This window comes from Dreissena polymorpha, chromosome 5 (genome assembly GCF_020536995.1).
Source record: "Dreissena polymorpha isolate Duluth1 chromosome 5, UMN_Dpol_1.0, whole genome shotgun sequence".
Lineage (NCBI taxonomy): Eukaryota > Metazoa > Mollusca > Bivalvia > Myida > Dreissenidae > Dreissena > Dreissena polymorpha.
Genome location: NC_068359.1, coordinates 36779694 through 36802313, shown reverse-complemented (window position 1 = coordinate 36802313; position 22620 = coordinate 36779694). Strand labels below are relative to the sequence as shown.

Sequence of the window (22620 nt, the reverse complement as noted above, 5' to 3'; positions counted from 1 at the left end):
TGAGCACAATAATTCACTATACTATAATTATGCAATTAAATAAGATTCGAGTATTGCCGGCTGACCTATATGCACTCGTTTATTTTCATGTTTCTTGTGTTTTTCTATTCTGTAAATATAGATATCTGAGTAATAATATCGCATAAAGCAAAATAAGCCACGAAATCTGGCGCAACACCCCGTAATTGATTTGCTTGTGATGTAGCTAAGAACTGCGCAGAAAAAAGGCATCCGCTACTTTTTATCTCATAGAGATAACTTTTGATCGTTCATAAACATCGACCACAATCAACGCCGTATATCTTTTTTAAAGATATTTCTTGTTATATTTAAATAACGAAAGAAGTGGATCTGCGAATGATGCGGTTGACATGCTGCACCGTACGTCAAACGGTTGTTGTGAATTATGTAGTTAACTGTAAACAACCCCGAATATACTACCAGAAAAGAAAATAAGAAATATATTTTTAAAAAGATATTCGGCGTATATCCGGACTTTGAAATAAAGGTAGAAAATTGACGTTTCTAAGTTATTAAATTAAAAACAAAGGTTTTAGTATTGCTGTGCTCTTTGTTCACTAAATAGTCGCATATCTTCCGCATGAAATGTTTGTTATGAAGTGCACGAATATTAAACCACATAACAGTGTTCGTAGATACAAACAAATTTTACTACGTGAGATCACATCACATGGTTAATCATAAATTTATTTCTTCGTCATCGAACCATGTGGTATGTTGATATTTAATTAAGACGCAGTTTTCTTTGCACACATTCAAATTACACGGTTACATTCGTGTCACGCGAAAATGGGTCTTATGGCATATGCGGAAAGCGTAGCTTAAGCCCAGCCTGCGCACTTACGCAGTCTTGTCAGTGGCTACGCTATCCGCTATACAAAAAGCACGAAATGTATCGTGATATCTCCCGAGTAGCCTATTCAGTATGCATATTCTGACAAGACTGCGCGGGTGCACAGGCTGCGCTGGAGCCACGCTGGCAGCATATTGCATAAAACCCATTTTCGTATTACGCGGATCTTAAAAAAATATTGCGTCTTGTAAATGGAACATCAAACCAACATACATTCCGATAGAAAATTGAAGTCACTTTGTCTTATTTATAGCAAACTGGTCATTGTCGGTAGCTCTGGCTTTCATACGCCACACATGTGTGGCTTGATAATTAAACGATTTCCCTTTTATCATGGATAATAATAGTTCGGTTGTTTTTTTTTCTCACAATACAAGACACATGTCAATTACCGATAAGTTTTCACGATATAAAAGAACATGATACTACTTTTCATAATAAAATACTAAAACAAAGAACATAAACTAAAATCCTTCCAGATCTCAGCGTCGTAGCCACACTGAGCCGGCACGCCGAGGCATTTGCCTCGGCTAAAATGTGCAGAACAATGTTGAGATAACAAGGAAAAAAAGAAAAAAATATTTTAAAGAATAAAATCTATATAAGAAATTGATGCAATTTAATAAATTGTAGGCGCTATGATATTCACAAACAAATATTATCATTAAGTACACTTGGTTCATGTTGAGGCAGATAATTATTTCAATTAAATAACTTCAATTGATGCCAAATTGGCTCAGCAAAATGATTTTGAAAATCCGTATATTAAACAAAGCGTCGCACTGTACGCTTCGATGCTAAAATCATGGTGGACATCGAAACGTACCGAGCTAGAATCAGCGCCGTAGCCACGCTGAGGCACACCGAGACAGTTGCCTCGGCTTAAATTTGAAGAGCAATGTTGAGATTACAAGGAAAAAAAAGGAAAATTTATATCAAAGAATGAAATCTATGTAAGAAATTGATATTCACAAACAAATATTATCATTGAGTACAATTGGTTCATGTTTAGGCAGATAATTATTTCATTTTAATGACTTCAATTGATGCCAAATGGCTCAGAAAAAAGATTAGGAAAATCCGTTTATTAAACAAAGCGTCGCACTGTACACTTCGATGTTACAATCATTGTGGACATCGGAACGTACCGAGCGAGAATCGGGAATTTTACGGCCAGGCCTGGGTCTATTTTGGACCTAGACACACTTCGGGTGGTTGGCGTTTTCGCCTTTATTGGAATTCTCCTCTTTATGGTCGGCGTCGAGTTTAATCCGGGACCGTTTCAGGTGGTAAGAATCTTTGTTTACATTAGAATGTTCAAATTATGATATCCCGCGTATTAAACTTTTTTTGATGTAAAGAAGTTCAAGTATTTTCTTTTAAATAGTCAATGAAGTTCATGATAGAACGTTGATGATAGAACTGTCAACTTACAGAAAATGATGACGCAGTGCTAAAGCAAAATGTTACACAAGAAAATTGAAAAAATGGCCAAAAACTTTACTGATTTAAGTTAAGTATCTGTACTCCTCATGATAAACAATCAAATCAGCTTCCGCAAACTTGCTGTTGTAGTTCAGACAAGTTCACCGTGAAAAAAAATGATATGTCCCTGTGACGCAATCGGTACGGCGTCAGACTCTGGATCCATTGCTCACTAATATATTGTCACTGCGTATCCCAGTAGGTCCGTGTTTAAGTAAATTCCATCAATGATCCTTTTGTATGTGTTTATGATTGAAAACGCTTTTGATTTAATGCATTTAAATATTTCTTTTAAGAGCCCTATTGTGCTTTCAAGCTCTAAATGGAAAAACGAATCGTCCACGATTTTTTTCACGGTGAACTTGTCTGAACTGCAACAGCAAGTTTGCGGAAGCTGATTTGATGTTAACTTAAGAAATAATTTTTTTTATTGTTTCTTGTACATGTGAGCGGAGTTTTAGCGCATTGCGAAGGCTTAAAACGTGGACACGTTCTACTATGAAAGAGGAACGGCTTAATGGCATCGCTTTAATGTTTGTGCATACACACATTCCAGTTGATCGAAAACCAATTCTTCAAATGTGGGATTCGACTGGAGACAGGAGAGTTGAATTAGCGTTCAATAAGATTGATATTTTAAAGTTGAAAAATAATAAAACATGTTCATGAAATATTATTCGCTAGATAGATCTGTTTCTTCATATTATAAGGTAGATCTATTTTATTTTAGTATTTCAATAATAAATATGTAAAGCACATTATATTATCCATATACATACTATGACTTGTATGAGAGAGCTGCGTCTCATTTTTTTCTTTTTTCTATCTGACTTCAAATGAAGTATATGACTATTTTTCTATAGTTAAGTTTGTTACATCATTGTCACTTCAAACACGGCTTATGGTACCAGAATTTAAAATTGACAATGAACGTGTAGCAGATTTTTGTGTGAACTTTTTTGATACCAAACGGTAATATGTAGCGCCCACTATTCCGATAATTTAGGTATAAAATGTAGTTTTTTTAATGGCCTTTAAAACGCACCAGAGACGTTCTAGGTAAAAAAAATCCTGGGGGGGGGGCATGCCCCGGACCCCCCTAGAAGGACCTTAGATATTGCCTCGGCTTAAATTTAGGTCTGGCTACGGCACTGTAGTGTAGTCGATATGGCCCTTCAGTCGGACATTTTCATATTTGTAATTCGTTATTTTTTACATGATTTGAGAATTTGTAACAAACACTTTACCCTTGGTACTCAAAATATATATAATTCCGTATAAGATTTTATCAAATATTTTCTCACAATGAAATTGGATGTGACACAGTATTTTAAAAACTTCTGGTGATGGTAAAAACAGAAGTTTGAATTATCAATCGTCTGTGTTCCATCGGCATTTCGCATTTCATAGCTTCCCCCCCCCCCCCCCACCCCCATGAATTTAAATTGCAAGCATTACATCGTCATAATGAAAAGCTAACTTCATTTGGTCGTTATACATATTCTATAGATTTCACAGTATAATATGAGAAGAGTGCTTTTGCCCCTTATGGTGTACGTGAGTTTACCTACTGGCAGCGGTATATAAGGACTAGCTTACAAACAACAAGGGTCATATAATGTTTTTTATTTGTATTCGCGTACTTTTCTATGCCACCACCAATGCTGCAAATGGTTCCGTTGACGTACAGGTCGAATAGGCACAAGAACTGTCTGAACAGACTATACCCGCCTTTTCAAGTTTTGGTAACTTGACAAAAAAATTTTTTTTTAATGTTTCAGGTTCGCAAATTTTCGTTGTAGTTATGATATTTGTGAGGAAACAGTAATACTGAACATTTGCCATACTCTAAAATAGCCATTATATGAAATTTATAAAGCGTTGCAACGCGAAACGATTGAATAATTTGGTGAGTTCTGTTTTTGTCGTTATATTTTGTGAAACTACGAGAATTGCTTATATAAAGTTTAAAATGTCTTATTGTGTGAGCACGGATAGCTGAGTGGTGTAAGCGATATAGACTTTTACTCCAGAGGTCAGTGGTTCGAGTCTAGTTGAGGGTTACTTTTTTTCTTGAATTTTATTCTTGTTTTTTTTTTAACTGCAGCTTTTTAGATCGAATGTTCGCATTTATCAATCTAAAGCATTTAATGACACACTTCAATACATGACAAAATCTGTGAAAAGACCCCTAAGAACGTAATTTCTTCTACATGACAATTTTATAAACTCATAAGATATGGTACTTAAGGTCTGCTACCGACTTTGTTTGAAGAGCTTATTATAGAATTGAAACATTGATCTGTCCGACTTAATGGAAAAAAACCTTACATGATTATAGTTCGAAACCGTTAATGGGTCATTTATTGAAATACATAAACGCGTACAGGTATTTAGAAAAATACAACAAAATAAAATGATGCTCCAAGTTATTTATTCCAGTTTAGTAAAGTTCACATTCTTCAGTATACGTGACCAAATGAATGCAAACTGTCCGGTTGGACGTTAGCCTTGATTGTTTGGGTAAAGGAGCTGGCTCTGCCCCGCCAAGGTGAAGGTCGCCAGCTGAGAGGCGCACGTCTCCAGGTACTGGTTCCACACCAGACCGGATGGGCACCGCTGCACGAAGGCGTTTCCGTTCAGATCGCACTGGATGAACTTTGTCGGGTCAGGGTGGGAGAAGAACAAGGTGTTGGCTGCGATGGCTTGGGCTGTGCATGGGCTGTTTCCCGTGAGATAACCTGAAATATCAACACGTAGTTAAGTTATTTGAGACATGTCGTATAACTATATTACCGTAATACTATTCGTAATAATGTTAGTTCCGTTGAACTGCTATTACACTTTATCGGGTCTGCTGGGAAAATTTACATAGAACGGTATTGGCAACGTTATTAAATATTTATTCATGGTGTTAATAATTAAAAATACATGTAGTCGCGTCACTTCCGTATAAATTAACAGTTTTAAATGCAGCGATCTCGTTAAGTGTACGCATGTTCATTCAACAAATAGAGTCATGGCGGGCGCTGCTTTTGTCGATAGTGATGAGCGACTATTTTGGACACAATGCCGTATGCTTGTTGCAATACTAACCAGAAATCGACGCCGGGTTAGCAACCGCTCCTCCGTTAGCGTAGACGACGCACGACTGTCGGCTCTGGTCCCAGGTCAGCTGGCCAGGGCACGACAGGTAGCGGGCCTGGCCGTTCTGGTCGCATTGGATGAACTGTCGGCTGTCGCCGGGAACCGCGAAGAAGATACGACCGGACTGGAGGTTCTGCACGGAACACACGCTAACCGAGCCGGATACCAGGTTGACTACTTGTGGGTTGTTGATGATCTGATATAAAATTAAATATTATTATGAACAAAGTTGTGTGTGAGTAGATAAAATGAAACATACACTAGTATGTAAAATTTTATCAAAAATGAATTAAGCATATGCGTTCAGTAGATTTAAATTTGATGTATTTTTGTGTGTGAAAAACTACAAAACAGAACTACAAAAAACTTTGAACGTGAAAACCGACATCAACAATCAATGGTTCATTGATAGAGGGGTTTCTCGTCCGTTTAATATTTAATATTTTAGCCGCGGTCTGTGAAAACCCGGCTTAATGCATATGTGAAGTTGGCAAAGGCTTACAAGGGACGGCACTCTCCGCCTTATCTGATTTTTTTTTGCTGAGAACATATTTCGTTTAAACGAAAAATCCCATGGAAGCGGAAAGTGTCGTCCCTGATTAGCCTATGCGGACTGCATTCTAATAGTTTAAACATATTTTATTTCCAAATTGACAATTACAAATTAATTACAATTCACAAAGTATAATATGGAAAAAGGGTTAGACCTAAAGTTCTACAACATTATCGGGGGTCTTTCTCTTGAGTATAAAGTTACATAGATAATGGTGACTTTTTAAGATGTAAATATTAGTCGTCGTTTTGGAAATTTTACGAAAACTACATAAAAAAGATAGATGCATCTCCTACTTTGACTATAATGATAGTAATAATAATAATAATAATAATAATAATAACAGTAATAATAATGGTAATAATAATTATAATAGTAATTCTAATAAAATAATAATGATAATAATAATGATACTATAAGTATAGTAATAAAAATAATAATCAATAATAAATAACACTTTGGTGTACAAATAATAAAAGTATAATGATACAAGGTAATACACAATAATGCACAATAATGCGTCCTGTTCTGGTGCAAAACGCTTCGTCTCTGATATAAATCTCTGCACTTCAGTACAAATAATGACATTTTCTTCGTCATTCAATGATTGTTTTCCATGGAGAAGAATATCAGAATTTAAAGGGTGAAATGAACGCAATGCATTAAATAGAAACAATCGCTGTATGTGGTACTTAGTGCATTTTCTATCTCGCTGCCACAGGAGCAAACAGGCGAAGCAGTCAAATGGTTTTGAAACAAGTCGGAGTTAAGGTCACTGCAATTATTTCTTAATCTTGCATGTAATATGGAGGATTTCCTATTCCCAGTAAAAAAAAATTGGGGGAATCTTTTTGCTATTGAAAAATGCGCGTTTCAAGTTTGATTTAAAATGTGAAATAGTATTGCTGTTACGAATATTTATGGCTAAGGACTTCCATAGATCTATGGCAGAGGGTAAAAAGGAACGGGAATATAATTGTGTCCGCCGTGATACAATGACGTAGTCGTCTCCGTTGCGTAGAGAGCGTGATGATTGTTGTTGAGCTGTGGGTGGGAGAAGATTTGCCAAATAAGTGGGACTATGACCATTATGTATCTTGTACATATTAATTAGTTTTATATACTGTCGTCTTTTATCAAGAGACTGCCATTTTACTTCGTTGTACAAATTAATGAGTGAAACAGATCTGGTTAGACCGGAGACAATTCGCGCAGCTTCGTGTTGAATTTTATCTAATACTTAGTAATTCCTTTTCGTAAAAAGAGCATCCGTCCAAGACAACACATGCTTATTCAAGTAATTGGTGCAAATGAGTGACGTATATACCCGGTAGTGTTTAAGCGTTTTCTGGAAACTTTAAATTTAAGAGACCTCATTATTCCAAGTACTTTCGATGCCGATTTCAGAATGTATTAATATGATCATGCCATTTGCCGTTATGTCCTAAAGTTAGACCAAGATGTTTATGACAAAATTTACCGGAATGTTTTAAATAAAAATGCTTCCGTTTTCTGTGGATTGAAGTCAACCAGCTATCTTTTGGCCCACATGTTTATCTGATGTAAATCATGATTCAATATACCCTCAAAATCACTTAAATTGGATGTCGTACAAGATAAAGACGTATCATCTGCGAACAAACGGGTGATGCTAAGAAGATTATTGACAATGTCATTAACCCTTTCAGTGCGGGAACCGAATTTTGAAGGCCTTTGCAAACAGTTTGGATCCTGATGAGACGCCACAGAACGTGGCGTCTCATCAGGATCCAAACTGTTTGCTATTCTGATAGTTTTCTCTGAAAAAAATCGGAGAAAATGCTAATTTTAGAAATTCAGCAGACGACGTTTTAGCAGAAGACAAATTACCCAGCATGCAAAGGGTTAACGTAAATTAGAAAAAAAATAATGCATTCTAATCTGGGGCTAAACTTGACGTCACTATGCCGCGTTTTTTCTCAGAATGCGGCTCGTTTTCAATACAACTACATGTATCAAATAAGGGTCACAAACCTGTGGCTGGACACAGGTGGCCGTGGCTTGCTCATACACCTCCCCGGCCGGACACTGCACGATGAACATCCGCTCGTACATGCCGCACTGGATAAACTTGCCGCTGTCGGTCGGGTGGGGGAAGTTGAGCTGCTGGAGCTGGTTGTTCACGCACGGGTTGTTGTTTACCTGCCATTGACCTGGGAATACAGATACTTTTTAAAGATTTTTTTTGTTGAGCGTCATACTATTGTATTTAATTTAGAAATATGAAGCAGAATCAATAATTTCGCACTCAATCTTGTAGCGCATAGTTTATGTGCAGCCCGCACAGGCTAATCAGGGACGACGTTTTCCCCCTTAAATGGATTTTCGTAAAGAAAATACTTTTTTTAAACAAGAAAATCATTTAAAGCGTAAAGTGTCGTCCCTGATTAGCTTGTACGGAGTGCACAGGTTAGTCTGGGATATCACTTAACGCACATGCATTAATCCCAGAAATTCAAGAACGAGGCTCATATTATCACTTACATGCATTCCTCAGTGGTGAGCCAGGCAACACGATCGCCCGATTGGATTGCTCGGCTAAAACAATTGGAGAACGAGAGATTATAAATGAATGAACCTTCATCTAGCTTAACAATAAAATTAACGCCATGTGCATGCGTTCTTTAATTGACGTACTTAAAGACGACGACGTACGCTCATTCGGATACTGTTACCTTAGAATGTGGACATTACAATTAACGCAACGTGCACGCGATCTTTAACCCATTTATGCCTAGCGTCTAGATAAAAGGCCTTGGGAAACATTGTAGACCCAGATGAGACGCCGCATTATGCGGCGTCTCATCATGGTCTGCGCTGTTTGCTTGAAGGAATTTCTGTAAGAAATATTCTACATATAGAAATAACTATACTAGACAACCCTAATTTTGGAAATAAATTGATACAATTTAGAAGGATGGGAGAGTCCACTAGGCATAAATGGGTTAATTGACGTACTTAAAGGCTACGTTCGCTTTTTAGAATGTGGACAATAAAATTAATGCCATATGCATGCGTTCTGTAATTGGCGTTCTTAAAGATAATGTACGCTCTTTCGGAAACGTTTACTTTAGAATGTGGAGAGTATTTGTTTGATTTCGGTATTAAAACGTCTTCTACGTATCTGTGATATCACTTAAACGGAAAAGACTTTATAATACAGAAGATCATTTGATTATAACGTAATAATTTTCATGATCGCTCGCTTATCATCACATAAACAATCAAAACATATTAATTTATTAAAAATCATTTTCCGATCAGTTATTGAACGTTATCTTCAAGTGTATTTATGTCACAATTTCCATACCTGGTTCGCCCTCTTGCTCTGGCACAGCCGCCGAGATTGAAAGACCAACCAAGACCGACGTGATGGCGAGACACTGGAAAATCTTCATTTTCATTGCTTTTGTTCACTACTGATGCTGCACTTGAATCTAGGTGTCTGAGTGTTCCAACGCAATGCTGAACACCTCGGGTCGGAGCATCCTTATGTAGAACCCTAGACAGGACGGGACAGAATGGAGCGGAAGGGCGAAAAACGATCATTACTGTTTATTTTCCTGTAGTTTTTTGCGTTACTTTGATAGATTCGGTGAGATAACGTCCTCGCTAATGAATATGCATCCTTTCAGATATTTGAGAATCGGACTGTTTAAACAAATGATGAGACGGATAAGGGAAGATCACAAAAAATCCCACGACCGATAATGTATGAACACTGAACGGAAATTTAAGATTCCCGTTAAACGATTTAAGAATTTAAAGTAAGCCTCGCACAAAATTATAAATTTAGTATAGTTTGAGTATTTTAATAAATTATATGAATTAAACATATATCAGGCATTTCCCCACGATTTTGGTCAAGCACAGCGGCAAGACATGGCGGAATGGGGGTTGATTCAAAAGGGTGCCCATTAAGCTTTCTTTTTTCTCTACATTTTCTTAATCACAAAACACAATACTTAGGAGCTATTTAACCACTTTTTTCTACATGTTCCTATATAAATTACACACTAATTTGGAGCTATGAAAGCATTAAAATTTATTTTATTGTTTATTTATTTTTCCTCAATTTATTATATTAAGTATATATATATATATATATATATATATATATATATATATATATATATATATATATATATATATATATATCTATATATATATATATATATATATATATATATATATATATATATATATATATATATAATATATATATATATACACACACATAATTATATATCAATAGCTGAACATGTATATAAATATAGCCGTACGTGACTCAATAAAAGTTTGTGTATTATATTGTAATAGGCTAATGGCCTTAATTAAATAAAACAATTGCTAGTTATAAATTTGGTAAAAGATCGCATACTGTTAATATATGTGTTCACTTATTGGAAGATAAAATTTCTTTTTTTAAGTATGAGCAATAGATATGCCACAACTTTGTTTCAATATTTTAACCAATAGTTCGACTATAAGGTGATCAAATAGTTTGGCATGTGTGCCTGTGCCGAGTACCTTCATGCGCTTAAATCTCTTCAAAAACATGCGCCAAAACCGCTTTAAAGTATCTAACTCACGATATTGGAGGTGACTAAAACGAATTAAAAAAAGACGATTCGTCAGTACAAGTGTACCGGAAGTCACCAACATGCGCGAACCGATGATATGGTTCATTTTAACACGGTCCCAGAAATCATGCTCAAATCACGCGTTGACTAGGAAGAAAAGAGCACGTTCTTCACGTCCATGGAATGGTGCGCTTTTGATATTCAAATTCAAAATTACGGTCCATTACGTTATAAATTTTGATTTAAAAAAGGGAACCTTCCTCCCAAGATTGCTATATTTTCATACCTGTAGATGGCCATGTTTCTGTTAGGATATTAAGTATTCTTTGTTGTTAATTTTAATAAAGTGATTCACTTCGTTCATCACCGTCCTTATGATTAATATGATTACTGTGTTGATTACTGTGTTGTCCACACAGTTACATATCTATTGATATACTTTACGCATGCACATTTAATGAGACCTCGTGATGCTAAAAAAGCAATTTGCCGCTTTATAGATTTAATAGTTCAGAAAACGAAAAATGCGTACGTCAGACAATACCTGTGTTACGTTGCCTGAGGCGTTACGAAGCGTTGACGTGAGTGACAACGTAATAAGACGTTGGGATGACATTTGTATTATGTGTGTGTGGATATAGTTATCTTAATTTCTTTACACATAATTTATTTATTTACACACGTGTTTTCAATGTAAATATTAAGTTCCTATTCTTTCTATCTTTGACAGAACGGTTATTACGGGATTTATAAGTTCCCCATACGTTACGGTAATAGAGTCTAGTCATGAAGAGTAGACTGTGTGATTTGTAAATTGTCAATTGATGACCTGTTAACATTGGCTACTCTGACCCACTGTTTTGGGGTGTTAAAGGAAAGCTGTACAGTTGTGGAAGTCTGTTGGATACACCCGTTGTTTGCAAAGTATTACTGCTTTGGTGAACCGATTTAAACGAGAAATGGTGGATTAATAATGAAATACAGGTACGTGAATATGGTGCTTATTATAATAAAAATGTATTATTTTATTTATATTTTATATTTCTTATTTATGTTCTTTTCATTTATTAATTTTTATATTGTTGTCTTTGATAAAACAGTAAAAACGATTATTTGCATATGTCAATGCGTGTCAGCAAAGGCGACCAAAAAGAAATTGCTTAATGAAAAAACTGGTTAATTTAAAAAGGATTTTTAAAGGATACATTTCCATATTGAAAATATTTAATGTTTGTTTTCGTCATTCCTTGAATATTGTCATTATAAATTTGGTACTGACTTATTTGTAGTAAAGCCACGTGCAAGAAACACACTGTATATAAAATGTGCAGACATATGATTAATTGGTTATGGGGAACTTTTTATGCACAGTATAATTATATTGTGATGCATTAAAACTTGTACGTTAGAGGGGTGTGCATTATTATTCCAGAGGAAAAGTCACAGTACTTCTTACGACGCTTGTCCTAGCAACAGTATGTCTGTGGTATATCAACGACAACGGGGAACAGAATGTCGCAATTAACACCAGCGGCGTCCGGTTCTTTACTGCAGCAACCCTTGCAAAATCTAAGTCATTTTGCACTGATTTGGGGACTAATTATTTGAAACCTGAATGGGATTTCAGAAGATATGTAAGCGCATGTACTTGTTTATTGTGGAGTAGTTAAGAAAGTATCAGTTATTTATATATTTATTCGGTGTGGTCAGTTAAATCACGTAAATGAAAAGGCTATTAAATGTTATAGTTTTATATGCCACATAATCGCTTATTGTTCGTGGAGAACACACAGTAACAAACAAAGTTCATTTCCCTTCATTTTATAATAGTGTGTAACTAATCTTTCGGTTTCACGTAATGCGCGTATTGCCAAAATGGCGTGACTCGCATTAATTGCATTTTGCTAAATTGCGAATAGGGCAAGTCCGTCCAGGGCTTTCCTTTAAAACAACGCCATATGTGAATATTTTAACAATACATTTAAAGGAACGTCTGTTCTTTCCCCAAAATATTTTAAGCATATTTCTATAATTGTATTGTAAATTAATTTCCTTAAATTAGGCATATATTAATAATTTCCAAAATTTAAGTACTATATTATTAATAGCTCAGTTGAATTATCCGAAGGGATATTAAAAAATTATAACTCTCTGATTATACTCCTTTAATTGACGTTTCGGCATAATGCCTTTATCAAAACATTGGAAATTATATGTTAACTACATTTTTACGTCTTTTGACTGCACAATTTAAATAACAAAGAAAAATGTTTTTAAACGTCAAATGACGTTGTACATGATGACGTCATAAATGGCGTTATATAAAATGGCGCCAAAAAAAAGAGTAAAAATTCGCCAAAAATGAAATGACGTTAAACACTTACATATTGTATCTTAATCTTATGTTAAATGTGTGCTTTATATATTTAATAAATTGATATTTTTCAATAAAACAATCATCATCATATGTAATTATAATCTACCTTAACTTATTACTTATTATTAATAAGTTAAGGTAGATTATAATTACATATGATGATGATTGTTTTATTGCAAATATCAATTTATTAAATATATAAAGCACACATTTAACATAAGATTAAGATACAATATGTAAGTGTTTAACGTCATTTCATTTTTGGCGAATTTTTACATTTTTTTTGGCGCCATTTTATATAACGCCATTTATGACGTCATCATGTACAACGTCATTTGACGTTTAAAAACATTTTTCTTTGTTATTTAAACTGTGCAGTCAAAAGACGTAAAAATGTAGTTAACATATAATTTCCAATGTTTTGATAAAGGCATTATGCCGAAACGTCAATTAAAGGAGTATAATCAGAGAGTATATTATTAATAGTTTTCAATAAATGATTTCCATTTTTTATATTTACTTTTATAATAACGTTACGTATAAAATCGTTTTGTGTTGGGTGCATGCGTGTCTAATGTAATAAGCCTCGTTATCTATGTGTTTATAGTATTAAATCTGTGAGTTAAGCGTGACCAAACCCATTTTTACTTCAAAGATTAAAGTTAAGTAACACGTTTATAATTTAATTTAAAGGGGCCTTTTCTCAGATTTTGGCATGTATTGAAGCTTGTCATTAAAGCTTTATATTGATAAATTTAAACATTGGACCTTAAAATTTCCCGTGAAAAAACAAGAATACAATTAAAAAAAGGAAAAAAGGGTAACCCTAAATTGGGCTCGAACCACTGACCCCTGTAGTCATGGAATAAGAAGTCTCCCGCTTAGACTACTCGACCATCCGTGCTCATGCTGTGAGGGATGTATTTTTTACTTATATAAGCAATCCGTGTAGTTTCCCAAAATATAACGACAACAACAGAACTTTCTCAATTATTCAATCGTTTCGCTTTTGATTTTCAGGTTTTCAAATCGTCTAAAGATGTATATAATGGATATTTTAGAGCATGGTAAATGTTCAGTATTACTATTTCCTCACAAATATCATAACTAACTAAAATTTGCGAATCTGAAACAACTTTTTTTTATTTTGTCAATTTACCAAAACGTGAAAAGGCTCCTTTAAATAATAGTTTAAAAAATCACCGAACTGATGGATGCCACTGAGTGTTGCGTTTTGTCAATGTATGGGTAAATTAAAACAATGGGATTCCAAAACTTATGTTATAATTCTTTGAAATATCAACAGACTAAAATTTGCGAATCTGAAACAACTTTTTTTTTTATTTTGTCAATTTACCAAAACGTGAAAAGGCTCCTTCAAATAATAGTTTAAAAAATCACCGAACTGATGGATGCCACTGAGTGTTGCGTTTTGTCAATGCATGGGTAAATGAAAACAATGGGATTCAAAAACTTATGTTATAATTCTTTGAAATATCAACAGACTGGAACAATGAAATTGGCGTGTAGCATGTCTATCTGTAGTATCAGCCGTCTTAATGAATACATATACATTCTGGAAGTGAACAAATTCAAAAGAAAACACACATGTGTTATTTGTCAATCTATAGTTTAATGTGTATTATTGGACGTAACAACGAAAACTGCATTAAAATCGGCATCGATTTGACAAAATTCTGGCTAGACTTAGCTCCCTATAGAAATCTGTATCATGTGCAATGTTTCTCATAATATCGGCCCTTCTGATTGGTTGCTGAGGTTTGTTACTATGTGCTTCTTCTAAAGACATCAAACTAATGTAAAAACGAAACTCTTGCTTATGTTGTTCTTAAAATAATTTTTACATTTTATTAAAAAATAAGCGGCATATTAAACATTTGATAAAGCTACTATCAATACACACACAAACTAACATAATTGTGTGTTACGTTATTTAAAAATCATAGCATCACCCAGGAATAAACATGACCTACTTTCCAATGAACACAGAAAATCATGAAAATGATCGTCGTAATAGTCATGGATAAACATCAAATATATTCAGACTTCTAAATATTGAAGAAACATTAACTTGCAGGCACTTCTTGAGGGTTTTCCGTTTAAATCGCGATACAATGAGGAGGGCCGCTACTATCAGAATAAGGGATGATTGGAGCGAACTGATATTATTCTCTATATAGCCAGCCTATTGTATGTTGGTCTTAATTTTGGATCATTTATGTCCGAGATCTCATGCAAAAACAAATTATAATTCGAATTTTTAATAACTCCGTTGAAAACCACTAATGAGGAATTACATGGCAAGATATGCATGTCCACTCAATAATTATACCGCATATAAGTGTCATCATATTCGGATAATAAGTACCTGATATCTCGCGCGAAAACTAAATTAGAAATTGTTTTGTCATTAATCAAAGGTCAAAACTCATAAATGCAGAACGACTTCGCCCTGTGCGCATGTCCGCTGTATATGATGCTGCATTTTTTAGTTTCATACAATTAAAATAAATACTGATGCGATCTTGCGTGGAAAGGAAATAAAATTTAATGTGCACTTACTCCCTGAAAACCCATTGGAGAAGAACGATCTGACATTATGCGCATGCCCACCTTGTAGGGATACTGCATATAATATTTAATAAAATTCCGAATAGTAGTTCCTGTGATCTGCCAGAAAAGCAAACTTAATTAGAAATGTCATACCGTGTAACTAAGGGCAATAATTCACAAAAATATATTGGAACGATCCAACCTGAATTCTAGTATATAAATCCCACCTTATATTGATGCTGCAAATAAAGGTCAATACAATGCGGATATGGAGTTTGTATTAACTTTTTGCACAGACATTCATGGAAATAAACATGAAGCGATAAACTGCTTCCAGGAACGGCCGAAATTTTTGACGAATTATAAGAACCCATGCTACCTCGGGCGGAGGATGACGAACAACGAGTCGCTGGTGGAGGGCAGAGCGCTGCACTGCCTCCCGTACTTCATTGTGGCCGGCTTCCCAAAGTCGGGAACCACGGACCTTTGGGCGCGTCTGTTCAACCACGCCGAGATCCACATCAAACACGGGAAGGAACCGCGGTTCTTTAACATTGGACGATTTAGTAAGTAAAGTATGCGTGCTTTAACTTTCTGCAATAATGCATGCTCTTGTTATAGGGTGACAATTGTTTAATTAAAGCGGCCGCCAAACGTTGTCACGCCAGAACGATAAATTTGCGCTCTGAAATGACAAATCATTTATATTTAGTTCAGGCTCCCTTTAAACGCGCAAATACGCCCCAAAACGATGTCATAAATCAGACGACTTAGATCAATCATGTTTGATTATTAATTAATTAAAGCATGTTGAAACATATAAATGAAACTTATAACGAGTGTACTCGTACAAACCCACAGTCGCACTCTGTATACACGCGAAGACGCATTACATTTCAAAATACCTTCTTAATGAGATGTGCTTTATCCTAATAAAAAACTCGCGATTTATATTAATCACTCATTCGAATTAACTGTTCAAGATGAATTGCTTAAACACGTTGGAAAACAGAATTTCAAAAGAAATGAATTATAATCAGTTGACGCAATCAATCAGTTTAAACTTTAATGTTTCTCCACTCTATTAAGTTTTAAGACGGTATAAGGAAATGTTTAATGTAATCAATCGTCTAGTAATGTGTTTTTGTGACAGTAAGCGCTGATGTATCCATGTGCAATATATTTGCATATGAAATATATTTTCTCACATTCACAAAATAACACAAAACAAGCAGTTAAATTCTTTGAGAAAAAAATCTATATGCAAATAGTACCGTATTTACAATTAAAAGCTAAGTACGCGCGTAAAAGCAACCATGCGACTTTATTACGACTAATTCAGCTGCGCCGTTTGAGCGAGTGATGGTGCAGTATATCCGGATGTTCGCGAGGTCCACCATTGAACTACAAACGCTTGTGGCGCCGCTCGACTGCGGACACGAGTTCCCCTATCATCATGGCATCACAGGTAAGTGGTCTGAAATTATAACACTTCAATTTATTCTACGCTCTGTGCATGATTGGCTCCATACTTATATTGAAATCCTACAAATCGCGTTTAAGGAATGTCATGCGAATGCTTTTCCCAAAGACAGATCCACCAGGCAATCAAGCCCTAGCTTTCCCGATTAGTAAACTCTCTGCCAAGCAAACCAATAGAGTAAGGTCAATGGTACTGTTACAGTGGACATAGAAACTTATCTAAATACGTTTAAGACAAGCCAGATACGTTGAAATATACAAAACGTTTGTATTTATTGTTTTTGTGTGTGGAATGTTTAGGTAACTTAACAGCAAAACTGAATGACTTATTATTTTTATCTACATATAAATACGCCAGAGATATCATTATCATTATTTGTTAACTTGATTTCACAATTTGTATTCCGTTATTGTAGGGATTGGTGTACAGGGTTGTATTTCTTTGTTATCATTATCAGTTCACAAACTGCTTACTGGAAAAATACGTGCGACAAAAAAAAGAAATGAAAACGTCCCACCGTCTTCGTGGCCTTATTGTTTGAATCGTGTACGGAGCTTTGTTTGATTTGCTCGCTTGACAACTTGGCCTCTAGATAAATTAAACGTTTCCGATTCCCTTCTCGCCTATCACCCTATATACAGTAGTTATAGGCAATTAAGTTGTTAAAGGTGTCTTATAAGAATTATGACTGAAAACACATGAGCCTAGTTGAACGAAAACTGGGCTGAATGTGCGTAAAGTGTTATCCCAGATAAGCCTGTGCAGTCAACGCACGCTAATCAGGGACAACACTTTTCCACCTTAATTATTGAGAAGAGCCCTCCTTTAGAAAATATCTATAAAAGCGCAAAGGATCGTCACTGATTAGCCCGTGCGTACCTCACAGGCTAATATGCGATGTCACTTTACGCATATGATTTTAAACCAGTTTAACCAGAATTTGGTTCATATATATTAAAACTTTCAGTGCACTTGCCATACTATATTGCAGGCGAGGCGACTGTTGACGCCTCATTCGACATCAAGGACTGGCGACAGGTACCCGGAAATGAGAACTGCAGCGAGCCGGCGTTCACAAATGCAGACGTGGCTTACCACCTCAATCCAAACATGAAGATAATCTTCGTGGTCAGAAATCCAGTTGACAGGTACACACAAATATATAGACGAGTTTTTGGAAAACCGGACTTTTGCATTTGCGTAAAGTTTCCTCCCAGATTAGCCTGTGCAGTCTGCAGTCTGTTTATCGGTGACGACACTTAACGTTTTTATGGAATTTTTCGTTTAAAGGAAGTCTCTTCTAAACGAAAATCCAGTCTAAGAGGAAAGTGTCGAACCCGATTAGCATGTGCGAACTGTACAGGCTAATATGGGATGACATTTTACGCACCTGCATTATGCCCCGTTTCCATAGGAGGCTCATATGTAATCTATTGCATAATATTATTTTCTTGTACTTGTATCGGAAGCACTTTGGTTGTGTGCCTTGGTTTTTTCTCAAACATATTTGTGTTTTGTAATCTGTCTTAGTGTATTGCTGATTTATTAATGGACCGTGCTCTGTGAAAAGGGGTTTTAATGCATGTGCCTAAAGTGTCTTCCTAGTCAACACAGGCTAATATGGGACGACACTTTCCGCTTTTATGGTATTTTTCGTTTAAAGATAGTCTCTTCTTAGCAAAACCCCAGTTTAAGCGGAAGGTGTCGTCCCTGATTAACCTGTGTATCATGCGCACGCTAATCTTGGACGACACTTTACGCACATGTATTAAACCCCCTTTTCACAGAGCGCGACTTATTTGAATTTTATCCGATTCACTTGGCAGAAAATCATATTCTTGAACTACGTGTAGCAATTTTGCTAAAAGATTTTCAATGTTCAATATATAACTTATCGGTACATACATTCATTCAGAACTTAATGCTAGAGGTTTTACTACCACGAGTAACTGCTTTAAATATAATAAACACTCCTTTCATAAATTGTATGTATATTCTATTATTTTATATTGTTTGCATCTTAGAGACAGTTATTGGAGATCATCTAATGAATTAGACATTGGCATAACTAGCATCTCTTATGAACTTCGATCAGCCCCATGTCTCAGTGGCGTAATGGTTATTGTGTCCGCCTAGCGGCTTTGAGGTCACATGTTTGATCCTCACCGTGGAAGAGTTCATTAGATCGAACCCAAACCCAAAGAAACCAAACATTGATTTTACCCTGGAGACGGAATCGGAGCGTTTTAATAAACATTAGGCTTTCAATGCAAGCGAACTTAAATAAATAGCTTAAAATTGAGACTCTTTCCGGGAAAACTGAGCTTAATGCATGTGCGTAAAATGTCTTCCCGGAATAGCCTGGATTTTCGTGAAGATTATATTTTTTATTTCAAAACTTCAATAAAAGCGCTATATTCGGACTGCACAATCTTTTCTGAAACGACAATTTACGAACCGGCATCAAGCCCATTTCCCCCGAAATTGCTTGATTTAAATTACCCACCCCCCTGTACCGCAACTTTCAGGGCTTACTCTGACTACATATACGAGGCCCGGTTCCTGCGCTATCCCACTAACCCCCAACTCTTCCACGCCGCCGTCATTGACGCCATGCGCAACCACACGGACTGCTGGCGACACCACCACTCCGTCCGCGCATGCGCCTATAACAATACCATAGAGTCTATGAAGGTAACCTAGCTTGTAGGCATCCGAGTACTGAATAATTGACTAATCAAGGTTTGAGACAGTGTAGTGTAAATGATGCGTTGTTATCTGCCTATACGTTTTTTTTTTAAGTTGTGGTGTTAATGTGTATTGGTTGTTTAATGAATGTTTGTTATTTGTAATCTGAACGTTTGTTAATTGCCGTATGAATTATTCTTAGTTGTCATATGAATGTTTCTTAGTTGTCATTTGAATGTTTCTTAGTTGGCATATGAATGTTTCTTAGTTGTCATATGAATGTTTCTTAGTTATCATATGAATGTTTCTTAGTTGTGATAGAAATGTTTCTTTGTTGTCATATGAATGTTTCTTAGTTGTCATATGAATGTTTCTTAGTTGTCATATGAATGTTTCTAAGTTGTAATAGGAATGTTTCTTAGTTGTCATATGAATGTTTCTTAGTTGTCGTCTGAATACTTCTTAGTTGTCGTCTGAATACTTCTTAGTTATAGTTTGAGGTTTCGTAGTTTTTATCTTATTGTTTTAAGTAGTCAACGTAATAATAATTAGCTGAAACATGAATGTTTCTTAGTTGTCATAGGAATGTTTCTTAGTTGTCATATGACTTTTTCTTAGTTATCATATGAATGTTTCTTAGTTGTGATAGAAATGTTTCTTTGTTGTCATATGAATGTTTCTTAGTTGTCATATGAATGTTTCTTAGTTGTCATATGAATGTTTCTAAGTTGTAATAGGAATGTTTCTTAGTTGTCATATGAATGTTTCTTAGTTGTCGTCTGAATGCTTCTAAGTTGTCGTCTGAATACTTCTTAGTTATAGTCTAGAGATTTCGTAGTTGTCATCTTATTGTTTTAAGTAGTAAACGTAATAATAGTTTGCTGAAACATGAACGTTTCTTACTTCTTGTCAAAATATTTCTCATTGGTCGTCTGAAAATTCTTAGCTGTCATATAAATGTGTTATTTTATTTGAAATCTAATTGTTTCGTGACGTATAAATTCAAATGAAGGCAACAAACATTTGGAAAACTAAAACATCCATTGGTTTCGTCCCTGAAAGGTTCGACTGCGCGTTGGTATGTACCACATCTTCATCCAAGACTGGATAGACGTGTTCTCCAGCGACAATATTCTTGTCATCAAAGCCGAGGACACCATGGGACCGCCTAAAATTGCGGATGTTTACAACAGAATATTCAGCTTCCTCTCTGTCCGTGGGTATTTTTTGTACATTTGTGTGTGTTTAGCATCGACCTCAATTAAACTTTTTATCTTTGGTTTGTTTGGTGTTGATATCAGATGTACATTTTGTTTGCACGGTACGAGATTAGATGTAGACTAGTATTTTGCTTGCATGTTGTTGTTGAAAGTATGTCTTTGCTGTTGTTCTTATCATATTTCTTAACAAATTGTGAGAGCTTCGTTTGATATGACTTATTGTTTGAAACATTTTATGTTGATACCGATTTTGTTCACATAATAATACTAATTGGACAAGACGACACACGCACAAACACGGTTATTCTATTATATTTTTTTTCATTTATGAGTTTACTAGCATGCTTTATTATAGGCAAATGTTATAATTAAAAAATATACTAGTAGCTATGTAATTGTGTTTGAGTGTGCTGTTACTATGGTTACAGGACCGTTTACCCGGATGGAGGAGATGGAGGTGTTTCAGCGAGGACCCGTCAACGTCCGGTCCAAACATGAGCGAAATATTGGCGAGATGTTGCCGGAGACTAGGAAAATGCTGGAGTCCTTCTACCGCCCCTTCAACGAAGCGCTACGAAAATTAATACCAGAAATAGATTATAATGCAATCTGATAGCTCACACATATTGTTTTTTTATTTTAAAATGTTCATGTTTGCTCTTTTTATCTCTGGTCTGTCCGATCAAAACATGAGCAAACTATTTACTCCTTCTATCTGCTCTTCAACGAAGCGCTGCGAATATTAATACTAGAAAAGACAATAATGCAAACTGATTGCTTGTAATACTTTGTTAATTTAATTTAATATGTTAATTTTTTCTCGTGTGTATATCTAATCGTCCGATCGAAATATGAGCAAACTGTGGAGAATATGTTACTGGAGACTTGGACAGGGTCGGAGTTCCTCTTGAGGCCTTTCAACGAAGGGCTATGCAAATTGATGCTATAAATAAATAATAATGCGAATTTCCCACAATATATTCTTGTTGTGAATATGCTATTATTTTTGCTCGTTTATTGAGCTGGGTGTCCTTGAATATGGCCTTGTTCTATATGTCTTACAGTTTTGGCAATGAATTTATTAATATGTATATTTTGTTACTGCGTGTGTTCTGAGATACACTTAAATGCATATATGTATCACCCGTTTATAACCCATGCTCCATATAGTCTAGAGTAACCGAAGAAATAGCTATGTTATGTTTGTCTTTATTTGTTAGAAAATCTTATATTTATTTTCGATGTGCGTATACACCTTGATAAGCGCATGATGCAAGTCAGTTTGTCATATTGTTTGTCACCCAAGGTTGTTTCATTACTTATAAATACTGGTTTATCGTATTTATTAGAATGTGTGAAAACATTGATTGCGTTTGTAAACATCGTGTTCCATGTTTTCTTGCTGATAATTATTTTGGTTCTTATTATTCACCTACTGTACTTCACCAACACAGAAAAAGTGACGTCCGTCGGTTTTTTTTGCGTATAACAACGTGAAGTGTTATCATTATGCGCAGTTGTTTGCCACGCAGCCGACACTAGTGTTCCATCAAAGTGCCCTTGACATTGTCTTATCGTATACACACAATCAGTTGGA

The 22620-nt window shown here is 35.4% G+C and overlaps 2 protein-coding genes across 2 annotated transcripts; one reads left to right on the top strand and one right to left on the bottom strand.

Moving 5' to 3' along the window:
- Positions 1–4776: 4776 nt before the first annotated feature.
- Positions 4777–9567, bottom strand: LOC127881676 (uncharacterized). Its single transcript, XM_052429781.1, has 5 exons — positions 9409–9567; positions 8583–8636; positions 8073–8251; positions 5456–5702; positions 4777–5100 (listed from the first exon to the last, which is right to left on the bottom strand). The coding sequence occupies exons 1-5, from the start codon at positions 9500–9502 to the stop codon at positions 4865–4867; spliced, it is 810 nt and encodes a 269-aa protein (XP_052285741.1). The 5' UTR covers positions 9503–9567; the 3' UTR covers positions 4777–4864.
- Positions 9568–13433: 3866 nt separating this feature from the next.
- LOC127881668 (carbohydrate sulfotransferase 15-like) lies at positions 13434–22318 on the top strand. The gene is made up of 7 exons (XM_052429764.1): positions 13434–13529; positions 15970–16198; positions 16975–17100; positions 18107–18263; positions 19644–19809; positions 20866–21019; positions 21452–22318. Exons 1-7 carry the CDS (start codon positions 13494–13496, stop codon positions 21634–21636), a joined length of 1053 nt encoding a protein of 350 aa, XP_052285724.1. The 5' UTR covers positions 13434–13493; the 3' UTR covers positions 21637–22318.
- Positions 22319–22620: the final 302 nt, after the last annotated feature.

Excerpts from the sequence above, each read along its gene's own strand:
- LOC127881676 (XM_052429781.1), bottom strand. The coding sequence starts at position 9,502 with ATGAAAATGAAGATTTTCCAGTGTCTCGCCATCACGTCGGTCTTGGTT. Across the intron at positions 8,252-8,582 it reads CTCACCACTGAGGAATGCAT|GTCAATGGCAGGTAAACAAC; the intron begins GTAAGTGATAAT and ends CTGTATTCCCAG. Across the intron at positions 5,101-5,455 it reads TAACCCGGCGTCGATTTCTG|GTTATCTCACGGGAAACAGC; the intron begins GTTAGTATTGCA and ends TTGATATTTCAG.
- LOC127881668 (XM_052429764.1), top strand. The coding sequence starts at position 13,494 with ATGCCGAAACGTCAATTAAAGGAGTATAATCAGAGA. Across the intron at positions 13,530-15,969 it reads TAAAGGAGTATAATCAGAGA|GAACGGCCGAAATTTTTGAC; the intron begins GTATATTATTAA and ends AACTGCTTCCAG. Across the intron at positions 21,020-21,451 it reads ATTCAGCTTCCTCTCTGTCC|GACCGTTTACCCGGATGGAG; the intron begins GTGGGTATTTTT and ends CTATGGTTACAG.